The sequence below is a fragment of the Nesoenas mayeri genome (genome assembly GCF_963082525.1).
Source record: "Nesoenas mayeri genome assembly, chromosome: 19".
Lineage (NCBI taxonomy): Eukaryota > Metazoa > Chordata > Aves > Columbiformes > Columbidae > Nesoenas > Nesoenas mayeri.
Window position 1 is genome coordinate 9,112,132 of NC_137568.1, and position 13,865 is coordinate 9,125,996.

The 13,865-nt window shown below is 53.5% G+C and overlaps 1 protein-coding gene across 1 annotated transcript in view; it reads right to left on the reverse strand.

The window, feature by feature from the left end:
- Window positions 1-13,865, reverse strand: part of NTN1 (netrin 1) — a gene marked incomplete at both ends in the record, with an annotated part of 91,779 nt that overhangs the window by 7,985 nt on the left and 69,929 nt on the right. Inside the window, one exon of the mRNA XM_080356678.1 lies at window positions 1,411-1,485. Within this exon, the coding sequence (XP_080212804.1) occupies window positions 1,411-1,485 (75 nt within the window). The remainder of the gene's footprint in view (window positions 1-1,410; window positions 1,486-13,865) is intronic.

Genomic DNA, 13,865 nt, shown 5'->3' on the forward strand with positions numbered 1-13,865 from the left:
CCCCAGCCTTGGCAGCTCATCCATGCTGAGGGATGCTCTCCACAACCATTTTGCCACGTGGGTAATGGAAGAATAAATGGGAATGCAAATAAAAGATTTGTCTCTGAGCCCCCTTCCTCCCTGCCTGGGCTCACGGGAGGTGCCGGAGCACAAAGGCAGCGCGGAGCATCCCTCGGATGGACCCGCTGGGAAGCGCCTTGTTCGGGGAAGGGTTGTTAAATGGGAATTCGTTCTGCTCTTGCAAACACTTCCCATACATGCTGAGCTGCTGCTGGGAGCGTGTTTGGAGGAGGGAGGAGGTATCTCCACCTCTGGATGCTTTGATGTGAATGGGATGTTTGTTATTTTCCTTGGTAATTTGGTGAATACATCCATATTATATACACATACACATATATATATATGCATGCATACACATATCTATATATTTATGTATCCCTCTATTGTGGAGGGGAAGGGCTGGCAGACCCTGGGGCAATCACAGCTCTGGTAGGTACTAAATCCTGCCCCACAGCAACTCACAGTTCCCTGGTTGTTCACATGTTGAAGGCTCAGCCCTAAACCAGACGCAGCCCTAAGCCAGGCTCACCCACACCCAAGCCACTCCCCAATCCTGGCTCAAACTCAAAGGCTCGTGTTCGCTCCCTCCCATAGATACTTTGCTGCCCCTGCCTACAGTCTGAAGGGGGGGGTGTGATATAATTTTCAGCCCCTACATGTGTTTAGCAGCATTTCTAAACACTCCCAAGCACCTTCTCCATGGACCCACAGGTGACCACGTTGGGAATGGACCCATGTTAAAAATAATTCCAGGAGCAGAGAGCTGGGGTGGGAGCTCAGGATGCGCCAGCTCCAAGCCACTGCTCTGAGCTGGAGCTGTGGGAGGATGCTCAGGACCTTGAGTACCAGCAACGACAGGGATCCCACAGCTTCCCTGGCTCATCCCAGGGCTGCATCACCTTCTGAACTTGCTCAGGAATGGGTTCATCACCTGCTGCTTGTCCCCACAGCAAAGCACCATTTTTAAAAGCCACTGCACACAACAGCACAGTGAGAAGAGGCAGGACATGGTCTCATTGTAACCCAGAAGACACCTGTGGATGAAAACTCTATGGTCTCTGATTTGGGGGTTGTCTCAGCATCTGCAAGGGGACCAGTTTTCCAAGCAACACATTGCACTGCTGCTCTGCCGAGCATCACCCCTCCAGGGATTTCTTTCCACACCTAAAAAGCTACACCCCAAATTTCCCGGTGCACACCCCAGCACAGGCAGCTGCCGCAGAGCAAAGCTGGGCATGGCTGAGACCCAGCCAGCAACCTGTCCCTGGGCTGGGTGGCCTTGGGGACACCCGGGAGGGAGATAGTCCTGCTCCGCATCCCCTTGCGACCACTCGTCCCGGGGCAACTCACCGTAGTCTTTCTTACAGTACTTCTTCATGTTGATCTTCAGTTTCCCCTTGGAGGCTTTGCAGTATGAGTCACAATCTGCACAGGAGAGAGGGGGAGGGCAAGAAAACATTAACAAAACAAATTAGCCTTAGAATGAATAAAAGGCTGGGGGAAGGGAGGGGACAGCTCAAAGCTGCAGCCTGCCATGAATAAGCAGCTTGCCTGTGATATCCATCTGCCAGGCCCCGATTGGGTCGTCTAAGGGGGCATTCAGAAAAACCTTCCTTTCTAAAGAAAGCTTTTCACAAAGGAAACCATCCTCCCGCCCGCCTCCCCCAGCCCGGCTTCCCCGGGCCGCCTCTGTCTTCCTGGGAGACCCCTGGGCCTCCCTTATTGTGCCACCCAGAGCTTTTGAGAGCCACACAGATTCCCCCTGTTCTCCAGCTCCCAACTGGAGCCTGCCCGGAGCCCACAGAGGCCCCATTGTCACCCCTAACCCGGGCTGGTGTCAGCCTTTGGCATTCATTGCCGAGAGATTCGGGCTGGGGTCACCCTCCGACAATGCAGGTCAGAGAGGAAATTAGCAGCCCATGAAGCATTAGCAAAGCCTTTTGGTGTCCACTCTACTGAAGTGTGCAAATAAAATACCCCCAGTAGGAACACTGCAGTTCTAATGGGCCCCTACTGCTGGGACACGCTGGCTTTGCTCGGGCAGCGCAGCGGCCGGCGCGGTGGGCAGGCGGGAGCGCTGGCACGGCGAACTGGCAGCACTGCCGGGGCTGGCAGGGCTGGAGCTGGGCCACGGTCCCAGGCAGCTGTGGGGATGATGCTGAGCCCTGCCCCGGGGATGCCGCTCCCATGCGGGATGCAGCGGGACAGCATCGTGTGGTCGGTACCCTCCAGCTGCTACTGGGAACATCACAGTGTCACCGGGGCCAGGCGATGCCACAGTGGATGGAGATGTGCCACTCCAGACCAGCATCAGAACTGGCTTGTGGACATGCTGCCCACGCTAGAGAGAAGCACCCAGCACCATCCTCCTGCCCTTCTGCTGCTCCTGTTCCTCAGGAGATCACCCACAGTAACACATCTTCACACTGTTTCAGTATGACCTAGCCAGGGCCAAAAGTGGAAACTGTGATATGAAGCGGAGCACCTTCCTCCTCCAAGATGCGTGACCAAGATTCCTGCCCAGCTCTGACTGCCCAGGGCCCTTGGAAACCCAGCAGCTGAGCCCATGGCCAAGGAGTTCCAGCAGCTGATGCCTCCTCTTGGCTTTCCTCATCTAATGTGACCCTGAACATCACAATGCTATCAAGAAACAGCATAAGTGCACTAGAAAGGAGTGGATGTTCCATGAAAGCCATAGTTCAGAGGAGAGAGATCCACTAGCAAAGCCCCAGCCATGCCTACACAGTGAGATGCCACCGTGCAGTGGGACATTCCTGTTTGGTGTCACCAAACCCAGGGAACAGAAGTATTACTGATCCACCTCACTGGTAAGATGTTCCCAACCATCAACACAGAAGAAATGGTCTATAAGAGAAATAAATGTGTGTGTATGGCAACCTAACATTCTGGGGAGGCTTCCCCTCACCTGCTTGGTGGAACCAAGGGCTGATGGTAGACAAGCCATCAGACTGCTTAAGCAGCATGATTCTGCCCAACTGCAGATTGCTGGTGTTTTTGGGACACTAATAGAGTTATGGCAATCCTAATGGTGGTTCTCCTCTGGCATGAAATCCCAGAGCACTCTAGGTATTTATCACTGCTGTTGCATCTCATCCCCTCTGCAGAAGAGGCTGATCCCAGGACAGCCAGGGAGCAAGCGACTCAACAGGAGCAACACTTAGGAGCTTTGGCTGCAGATTTCTCCTCCCCTGGACAAATCCAATCAGACAGATGCTGGTGAGCAGCTGGCTCTGAGCACCAGTGACAGGCAGGGGTGGAAAGCAGCTCCCACCTGCATGCTCCATGGGTCAGCCCTGGGACCTGCAAGAAGGTCTCCATCAGCCAAGCTGGCAGAGCCCACCAAGAACAAATCCTCTTCTAACCCCACAAAACAGCAGTCAGATGGAAACCATCACTCTGGACTTCACTCACAAAAACAACCCCAAGTCTCCTCAGCAACCTCTCCCCATGGAAACCTCCCTGGCTATATCTGAGCTTTCTTAATCCCTATGCTCCTGCCACAGTATTTCCAGGCTGCCTGAGATTAGAGACCTACCAGAAACCCATCCCAGCATCATTTCCCAGCCAGGGAGGCTGTGAGATGATGTGGCACCATCCATCCATCTGCACCTCAAGGCCTGCAGGACCCCATTACCACAGCCTCTGCTTGCTCCCTGGATACAAACCTGAAAGCAGGTGTGTGGCTCAAGACACACACCCACAGCCCAGGTCTAAACTTGATTTTACTAACACAGCCCCTCTTTGCCTTCCCTTTATCTTTCTTTTCCTCCCAAGCCCATGGGTTGTGCTAGAGACTCAGCTGGTTTAAATTGAACTTGGTGTGGCCAGAGCCAGCTGGTGTAAATCAGTGTAAATCACCGGACGCCAGCGCAATCCACATGGGTGGGGGATTTGCCCCAGTTTGTTTCCTTTGTTTCCTATGTGGAGAGCTCTCATGACTCCTGGGTGACTTGGGGGTCCCCCAGGGGTTCTTTGGGAGGGCAAATTAAATTTCCTAGACCAAAGCCTTGAGTTCATGTTTGCTGGTGAGCAGAGCTGCGCATGTGGGGGGGTGTTGTAAGATCACTGCTTGCTTAGCCAAAGTGCATAGAGGGGATACTACAGGGTATTATTTCAGTGCTCCCTAATCCCAAGCAAATACTCTGGTCTTGCCCATCAAGTGACAATTCAACAGTTTAGGCTCTTGGGGAAGCTTTGCTGGGCTGCCAGTCCCCTGGGGGATGGTGACAGCAGAGCCAAGCTCAAAGGCTGGGGAAGGGACGGGAGGAAGGAAACACAGACTGAGATGGAACAAGAGGATTCACTTGGAGCCCGGAGCACTTTAAATGCAGTTTCACTGACTCGAGCTCATGGACAGGAGATACACACGTGATGTGTGACTCTTGCAGAATTTGTCCCCACATTCTTCTGGTACAAACCCCCCAAGTCCCAGGACACATGTGCTCATCCTGGCTGCACAAGCATCTCCCTGTCCTGCAGGACCCTCTCATCCATCTCTGTGAGGCTGCAGGGGATCAGCCTGGAGTCACCTGCGCTTGGAAGGTGATGCCAGAGTCAGACCAAAAGACCAGAAGTGAAGCCCCCCTTGAGATGAGGAACAACCTGGCACCTGCAGTGTGGGGTGGTGTCCAGGTCCCATCTATTCTGGTGTGATGGGGTGGACACCACAGGTCTTTGCCCCACAAGACTGTTGGTTGGGCTCAGCCCCCGCCTTCAGCCCCATCACGCTGTGCACAGATGTCCCCTGTGCACGGGGTGCAGGACAAAGGTTGGTCCTGGTGCTGTCTCTCCCTGCTCCTCCTCTGGGGTAGACCTGTCCTGTCAGCCTGCCTGGCCCCAGACAGGGCTCACCTGCCCTCAACAGACCCCAAAACCTCTCCCAGTACCCCCAGCCTGTGTCTGGCTTGGTCATCCCCTCCTGAAGGACCCAAACACACCTACAGCACCATGGTGAGTGAGAAATCAAGTGGTGATATCCAAACACCCTCCTTCTGCAGCTCCCAGCACTTTCCTCCCTGAGTTTGCTCAGCTGCACAAATATTTCAGTGCAAATCCCCATTTCAGAGATGCAAACCCAAAGCACAACCAGACTCCTGTGCTTTTTTTTCCCACCACCACATCCTAATGCGCTGTGCACTGCAAATGGGACATAAGGGGACATCCTGCACCTCCCCACCAGGTCCCCAGGGCTGGGAGCCACCGACAGCTCCCCTGCAGGAAAACACAACATTTCGGCGTTTCCCAGATAAACGGAGCAGGAGGGGATGTGGGAAGAGGCGGTTGGGGCTTCTTGTTCACAAAGGGCTGGGAGCAGGTGGCGGGCGGCTGTTTCGTGTCCATCGCAGCTTAGTAAAATGTGTCAGCATCGCATTCAGCAGCTTTGCAGCTCAGCCCATCCCCTTGATATAACTAATTCTCTGGGTGAGCAAAGAGTTTTCACAGCTAAACACCTTCTTTGTTTTGTTTTGCTTATTTTTTTTTTTCAGAAGTTGCTTTTTTTAAAAAAAATATATTTCTTCATTTTGGGGGGTTATTTGAGCAGGGCTGCTAGCGTAAGACTGAAAGCTGTGAGAAGCCGGTGCCACATCACCCCGTGTTTTGCTGATGCACCCCACTCCTGTCGGGGTGCTGATGCTTTTGGGGCTGCACAGATGGAGGTGCCAGAGCTCGCAGTGCCATTCCCAACAAGACGCTTTGCGAGACCACGTCTTGCTGCGCTTGCAGTTCTGAAATGAGCTTTAAGCCTCTGCGAAAGCCACATGTCAGTAACGGAAATTAAAGGCCCCTTGATTCTGACATGATAGAACGATTAAAGCCACATTTCTTGGCCTGGGTACCTAGCTGGAAATGCAGATATAAGGCTTAGATCCTCATGGGGATTCAGATTTCTAATCCCAATTTATGCAGCTAAATTCCTATTGATTTCCCCCAGGTAGGGCCCTAAATACCTCTGTGGGCTGAGATCCAAAGCGGAGGTGTCGTGGCTTAGAAGGGGAGACCCAGCCTTGACAGCCTGGCCTCAGCATTTTGGGGTGAAGGGTTCTTGCCTGATTTCTCTCTGTGCTGCCAAGGGGCTCTGCGGGTGGGGGCTGGGGTGTCCCCATCTCCCTTTTGCACTGAGTGAGATGTGTGGCCAAAACGAGCTGCAAAATGAAGGTGTAGGTCCAACAAATCCTTAATCTGTGAGCCCATCACTGGAGAGAGCGGGACTGAGAAAATGGGAGTGGGGGGTCTGCTTGGGGTCCCAGCCAACCCCAGAGCTGGCCAGTTCAGATCGAAGGAGCTGCTGTGGTTTGCTCCCATGCAAGGAGGAGACTATGGCAATGAACAGTTTTCACCTTCTTTCCTTTTCCCCTTCCTCCACAGCATCATCGGACAGAAATTCCCTGTCATGACTGCCTGTGGGTTGCAGCATCCCTGCATGAGCCAGAGCACGAGTTGCCCCTTGCAGTGGGGCGTTGGGAGTGAGTGGTGACCATAGGAGGGACACGGCAGCACCAGGGGAGGTATAGATTGAATATTAGGAAAAACATCACAGAAAGAGCTGTGGCCATTGGAACAGGTTGCCCAGGGCAATGCTGGAGTCACCATCCCTGGAGGGGTTTAAAAGATGCAGAGATGAGGTTCTTAGGGACATGGGTTAGTGGACTCACTGATCTTAAGGGTCTCTTCCAACCAAAGCGATTCTATGATTCTGTGATGCTATCCATGTCCCCACCGGCTCTGGGCAAATCTGTGCTTGGAAATGTCAGCTCTGGTGCAGAACAGCTGAGTCTCTCCTCTGTGGGCATCTCCAAACCTGTGCTCCAGGACTTGCATTGCTGCTGCTTCTGGCTCTTTAACAGCTCCTGAAGTTGCAGGGAGGGCTCTGTCCGCACCTGAGGGATGTGACTTTTGGCTCGGTGCTGAAAAAAATGCATGAGTGCCCACAGGGGGAAAAGTGAATGTCTCACTGCTGCATTGTTGTGAGCTCTGGTGTCACAGCGATGCTGAAGATAGACCCAAGTGGTCCCACCCTTCACCGGGAACCAGGGAATCCCAGCTCTCGGGTGCGGTCCATGCCCAGACCCCACAGCTGAGCCAACAGTGCCCTCAACCAAAGCCCTGCTGCGGGTGCTCTCTGCATCGAGATGTTCCCCAGGCGCCTCCAACAACCACAGAACTGTTCCAGGTGCCACAAAGAACTGCTGCAGCCTTTAGGCTCATGGGATGTACAGGACAGCGTGCACAACAGCCTCCACGGGTCTGCAGAGCTGCGTGCTGCCCCGTCCCCACGGGACCGCGTGCTCCTCCAGACTGTGGAAATAAATCTCCAACCTGATGTCTTCAACTTGTGGTTGGGAACACGGGGGAAAAGCACATGGAGCAGAAGGGGTGTGTGGGGTGGGCAGCCAGTTTTGGCGATGGCAGGGGCAGAAACATCGTGTCTCTGCTCTGTGGTTGAGCATGGGCTCTGCTGGGTGTTTGATGTGCCCAAACAGGGCACAAACACATTTCTATGAGGCACCTCAGAACACCCCAAGGGCAGCTGGAAGCCATGCTCTTAGCAGTCATTCTCTGAGACTGATGGAGGAGACGTTCAAATAATTCTTTGGGATGGAAGCAAGGGGCAGCTTCAGTGCTGTGGGAAACCAAACAGGATTTCATGGTCATCTGGGGAAATGTCCAGATGTCCACGAGCCAAAGGTATCCCTGCCATAACTGCTCAGGCCAGCCCTGGCACAGGGTCACCATCTCCTGTCCCAGTGCTGGGCAGTGATGGATCGCATTTCATCCTTTGTGTCACTTTGTTTGTTTTTGGTGCTCTGTAGACCCTAACATTTCCCTGGGACCCTATTGAAACCCCTGACAAGAGACACAGAAAAATCTTTTCTGCAGGACGGTGCCAGAACTCCTTGGGACCACCTGGCAAGAGTATCCCGGCCCCTGCCTGCACCCCGAGTCGCACACCGTGGTCTGGGCCACCGGCATGTTGCTGGCTGCAAAGAATCCTCAGAAAACAGCGTATTTCAAAGACATCCTCAGGCAGTGGCCAGGCTGCTCTGTGCCTGGATCGGGGACTTGTTGCATGGTGCCAGGGGAAAACATGATTGATACATGCCCGAGCTCCGGGCCAGGCACCCCCAGCAAAGGGGGAATGGGGTCTGCAGGCCCACAAGAATCTCCAGCCACCATAACTGCCATTAACCTCTCCCTTGGAACAAGAAGGTGCAAATGAGCCCACAGCAGCCTCCTTTCTTCTGCCTGAACAAGATTGATTGAAAAACAAATTGGCGCAAATAAAGCATGTAATTAGATTAAAGCCTCTCGCCTGGAGTGGGTGGAAAGTGGCGGTGGGTGCTTCACAGGAGCTCACAGCTCCTTTGCCACCCCTGCAGCATCCAGCCTGGCTTGGAGGGAGGCATCTGGTACCAAACCCCCCGGCGGGACCCCCAGCACCCCACAGAATGAGGCCAGGGCCGCCCTGTTTCAAGCAATGGCCCAACGTTGCATCCCAGCAGCTGGATCCAGATGGTTGGGGTGCTGCTGGGGTACACGCATAGCTCTGACTCCTCAGTCCAGCCCTGGGACCCCTGGGTGCTGCAGCCAGAGGGGGAACTGGCCTCTGGCATCACCTGAGCCCCACTGTGGGTCACGGTGAGTGTGCTCCTGGCTTCTCTAGCTGCCTGCTGCCCGTTCGGGGATCACAGGATCATTTTGGTTGGAAAAGACCCTCAAGATCATCAAGTCCGACAATTAACCCACCCCTGGCACTGCCCCATGTCCTGAGAACCTCATCTCCATCTGTCCAACCCTCCAGGGATGGTGACTCCAGCACTGCCCTGGGCAGCCTGTTCCAATGCCCAACAGCCCTTTGGGGAAGAAATTGTTCCCAGATCCAACCTCAACCTCCCCTGATGCAACTTGAGGCTGTTTCCTCTGCTCCTGGCGCTTGTTCCTGGGGAGCAGAGCCCAACCGCCCCTGGCTCCAAGCTCCTTTCAGGCAGTTCAGAGATCAGAAGGTCTCCCCTCAGCTCCTGTTCTCAGCTGAACCCTGATGGGAGGGAATGGCCTCGTGTACTTTTTGGTGTTTCAGGACATGGGGTCCCATAGCAGCTGTGGCCTCATGATCATCTTAATTATTCCTGGATACAGAGAGGGTAAGCAGGCAGGTTATGGCTACCATTGACACAGTGGGGACAACCCAGCTGTGCCAGGCACCAACTCACTGGAAAATACTGCACAAACATAGGAGCTTTATGGCTTATCCACCTCTGCACCCTCCTGGGCCCTTTCCTGGTGACAGTTGGGGCTGGCAGCACGTTTCCTACTCCCTCCCTGCAGTAACAAACCCAGCGCTGAGCTGGGGACATGTGGGGATGTGGGGTGCCAGCCCCACAGCGCTTCATCCCCACCCAGCGCGTCCCTGCTGCAAACGTGTCCCCAGCACTGATGGGCTCCAGGGCTGCCACTCTCGGCACGTCTGGGGACAGGACCCAGCCCTGCTGAGAGCCGCAGTCGACATGATTAAATACATTAATAGGAAACCATCTGTCTTCGGGAGCATTGGCCACCATATAAATTCCCAGCCTGACAGAAGCTCTGCAGCCGAGCAGGCGCTGCGCAGGACACGGGGGCAGCACGGAACCAGAGCCGGGGCAAATCAGACTTTCCACTCCCAGGGAAACACAGCAACAGGGAACCAGTGCTGGGATCAAGTGTTTTCTTTCACCCAGGGGAATCAGCATCTGGAAATGTCCCAGGATGGGGAGGGAATCTGTTCAATTCACTTCAGAATCGTTGCTGTTATTTTGTTTTTGTAGATGGGTTTGACAGTGTTGTTGGGCTTGCAAGACCTTGCTCTGGAACTTGTGGCTTGGCTATGGGGGCTTGTGGGCACTCAGGTCCCTCCTGACAGAAGGTCCATCCCCAAGGTAGCAGCAACCAAGAGCTGGGGATGTGGCAATGGAGGGAAGCAGGGACGCAGTGATGCAGGGATGTGGGGATGCACGGATGGAGGGATACAGGGATGTGGGGATGCAGGGATGCAGTGATACAGGGATGTGGGGATGCAGGGATGGAGGGATACAGGGATGTGGGGATGCAGGAAGGGATGTGTAGGTATGTGAAGCTTATCTGCATTTCGGTAGAAGTTTTGTAGTGTGTTTTGGTTTGGTTTGTTTTTTTCCACAGATTTTCTGAAATATTTTGAAGTGACCAGAGGTTTCCTCACTGGAAGCCCCTCAACCCTATTGTGCTCACAGCCATTCACTGCAGATCACCATGAGAAACCTCTTTTCAGAAGGGAGGTGGATGCTGGATCAATCAATCAGTCACACAGTCCATCCATCACCTTGCTTACAGCCTGAGACAAGTGAGATAATACCCATGCAGGGCTGAATTAATTACTCATTGGGATGGGTACAAAGCTGGAGACCCCCAGACTGAGCCCAAATTTACACCAGGGTGACTGAAATGAGAATTTCGCCTCCTGGTTGTACTGCAGGCAGCTCTGCAGACCTTTATTCCCAGCCTGTGGGATGCTCCCAGCCCTCTGCAGAGCTCTTGCTCACTGTTAGCGCTTCCTCAGAGCACAGAGCTGTGATTTTTCTCTCTACCAGTGCAAGACCTCCCCTGGCCATGCCCCATCCTTGGGTTGGGAGCATTGTCACCAAGACAAGCAGCATGGGCTGTGCTCGCAGCCTGGCAGCTCCTGCACACCCCGGTCCCCTGCGCTGCTGATCCCCTCCAGATGTGAAAGCACTAGGTCTCCCCTCAGCCTCCTTTTCTCCAGGCTGAACCTCCCCAGGTCCCTCATGCCTGTGCCCATGCACAGAGGGATGAGCCAGGTCCTCTCTGGCCAAGCCAACAGCACCCATTGCATTTGCCCCTGTGGGTACAACACTGGGGAAGAGATTTGCCACCAACTTCACGTGGGGCTGGAGCCAGTCCAGCCATTTAGATAAAGGTTTGGGAAGGGGTTGGGGAGCAGTAGTTTGGCCTCGTGTCCCCTCCCGACCAGAGGTGCTGTGCAGTGCCAGCAGCCCGATCCCACAGTGTCCTTTTCCGAGCAAGCCTCGCACCCCTTGCACATGTTGTGGAGGCAGCTGGCGGCTCACATAGTGTTGACGCCTTGTTTCCAGCTGCTGCAGCTCATTAAAAGGAGCTGTGGTACATTTAATCCTTTCCTAATGTCACTTTTCCCTTGAAGCTGTTGCTGCAGTGATGATCACAGTGTTTATGTGACCGTGAGCAGGGGGGGACAGTGGTCCACAGCTTGGGAGTGGAGCTGCTGAGCCAAAAAGCCCACGTTCCCATGGGATGCACTGATACAAGCTGTCCAGGAGGCTAGAAATAAGGAGATGGCTCCCAGCTGCCTGAGCCATGAAATTCAACCACAGCCCCTGTACCTGCAGTGAGATCAAGAGATTTAACTCATCTTCTAACAGCACCTGGCGAGGTTTTGCTGTGGCAATGGCAGTGCTGGTGGCAGCAGACCTGAGGGAGTCTTTTCCTCCATGTCCATCTATGAAGACAACTGCGAGCCTGGGCGCACCCTCTGAAATCTGCATTCTGTGGGATGCGTGAGCCCACACCCCTGTGATTGTCCAAGGGAGATGCTGTGCACCTGGGAGCAGGACACTCATGGAGGGTGGCCTTGTGTCCCCTCGATCATCCAGGCATGGGCAGGAAAGAACTAAAGCTTTCAACCTTCAGACAAAAGGAAAAAAGGAAAAAAACCCAGGACTACTCTGACTACCAGCAAACGATGCTGAAACAGGAGTGCTATCTCATCAGAGAGGCCACTGTTCCCCATTCCTGGCTTTTGGTGGAGGATTCTGGCTAAAATTTGGTCTCAGCCCAAAGCCGAAGCCTGTAACATTCCTGACAATGTGTGGCACGGTGGTGGGGGCTCAGCACCATGATGGCATTGGGGCCACCCAGCGTCGCAAGACAGATAGGGAGTTCTACTCCTGTCTAAGTGAATATTTTCTACAATTTCCTATAAAGTTTCTGTTTTCCCAGACTGAAGCCATAAACTTCATGTGTGTTTTTTTAAGCGAAACGCAGAAGCAGGAACAGTCTTGAAAGGCTCAGACAGCTCATGGGATTTGTTTTTTTTCTGGGTTTGTTTGTTCGTTTGTTTCTTTTTCCTTGAGATCATTCAAGATTGTTCCAGAGCAGAGACCTGGCTGCCCCTCTCCCTTATCCGAGCTGTTTCTGGAAGGTAATTAATCAGCCTTATATCTCCTGGTGTGCACCCACCTCTGCGCTCTGGGGACGCTGCAACCTGCAGCTGAGCTGCTTCGGGTCCGTCCACATCTGAGGGAGCCCCGGGGATGCTAAGAGAGTGGTTTGGTTTGGTTTGTTTCATTTTTTCAATTTTCTGCATTTATATCCAGCCTTTTCCTCACCAGCCAAGAACAAAAGGTCCCAGGCAACACCTTGAGCCCAAATGACTTTTGGAAAGCCCAGATCTGGTTTTGAAACCACGGAGGCTGATTTCCAGGGGAAAACCGTGCAAAGTTGCATCAATCCAATAACTTGTTTTTATTTAAGCCCACTAGCTGAAATCATCCACCTAAGATCATAATTTCCAAGCCAATCTGGATTTGATTCAGATAAGACAACGACTGACTGGCAGGTTTGCCAACCTTTTCCCTCCACTGTTGGTTTTTTTCCCTTTCACTGTGGCCCTTTCTGCATCTCTGAATGGGACCAGAAAAGGTCGGGCTGGTAGCAAGAGCTTTCCTCACTTGGCCACAAAAATGAGAAGAACCCCCTCCTCACCCTCCAGTCTCCCGGCACGGAGAGCGTGAGTGCATTTCATCTAAACAATTCTGTTTTGGACAGTTTCCCCAAATGGATTCAGACCTTGGAGAGCTAAGCAGAGCCAGGCAGGAACCCTCATGCCAAAGTGGACATTGTTTCACCCCCTGTAGCCAGGCCAGCTTTGGCCCGTGCTCTTTTGAAATTCACCCCTCGCTGACTCAGAGTGGTGGGGATGCTCTTGGTGAGGAAGGTGCTTTCTGTCCTGCATAGCTACGAGCAAAGGAAATTAAGCAGCATCTCTCCCAGAACTGGCTGCACCCAAAGCCTCCCATTAATTTCTTTCTCCGTCTCTATAACCCTTTTGCTCCCATATCATGGGAGCTCTGGCTCGCAGACATGCTGATTTTAAGGGTTTGCCAAGAAAATACCATGAGTTTCAGCAGGATGTTTCAGGGTGGTGGGGGGAGCTGAGCAACTTCAAGACCCAGGACTTTCTTATGCTCCCCACCAAGGGAAAGGGATGAAATATGGGGTGTTCAAGCTCCCTGGACAAAACGGTGCTTTAAAAGTCCAATAAAAATCACAGTGAGAAGAATTATGATCCTGACCCCTAGAGGGGCTGACACCTGCCCCCACCACTTCACCAAGGGACAGTACCATCCCCAGTTCCCTTGGGGTCAGACAGGTGTGAGCAGGGGACAGCAGGAGCTGGAGGCCACTGGGAACAGTGCAATGGAGACCCCAGCACGGGGAGAATGAAGCTCCAGACATGGGGTTTCATCTCAGGAACCAAGCTCATTCCAGAAAAGGCTGCAAGAAGCCATGTCTGCGTCTCCTCGGCTGCCAAACATCCACATTTGTTGGCAGAGCCTGTGACAAAGCCGGTGGCATCGTGGCGCGAGAGGTCTGCTCTGCCACTGCTGCTGCAGGCTGAGAACAGAGCGGGTTTGGGAGGCTACGAGGCGGGGGAACAGACGGATCTTGGTGTGGAGCATAAAAATCTCAGTGTTCCGAGGCCATGAGACAGAACA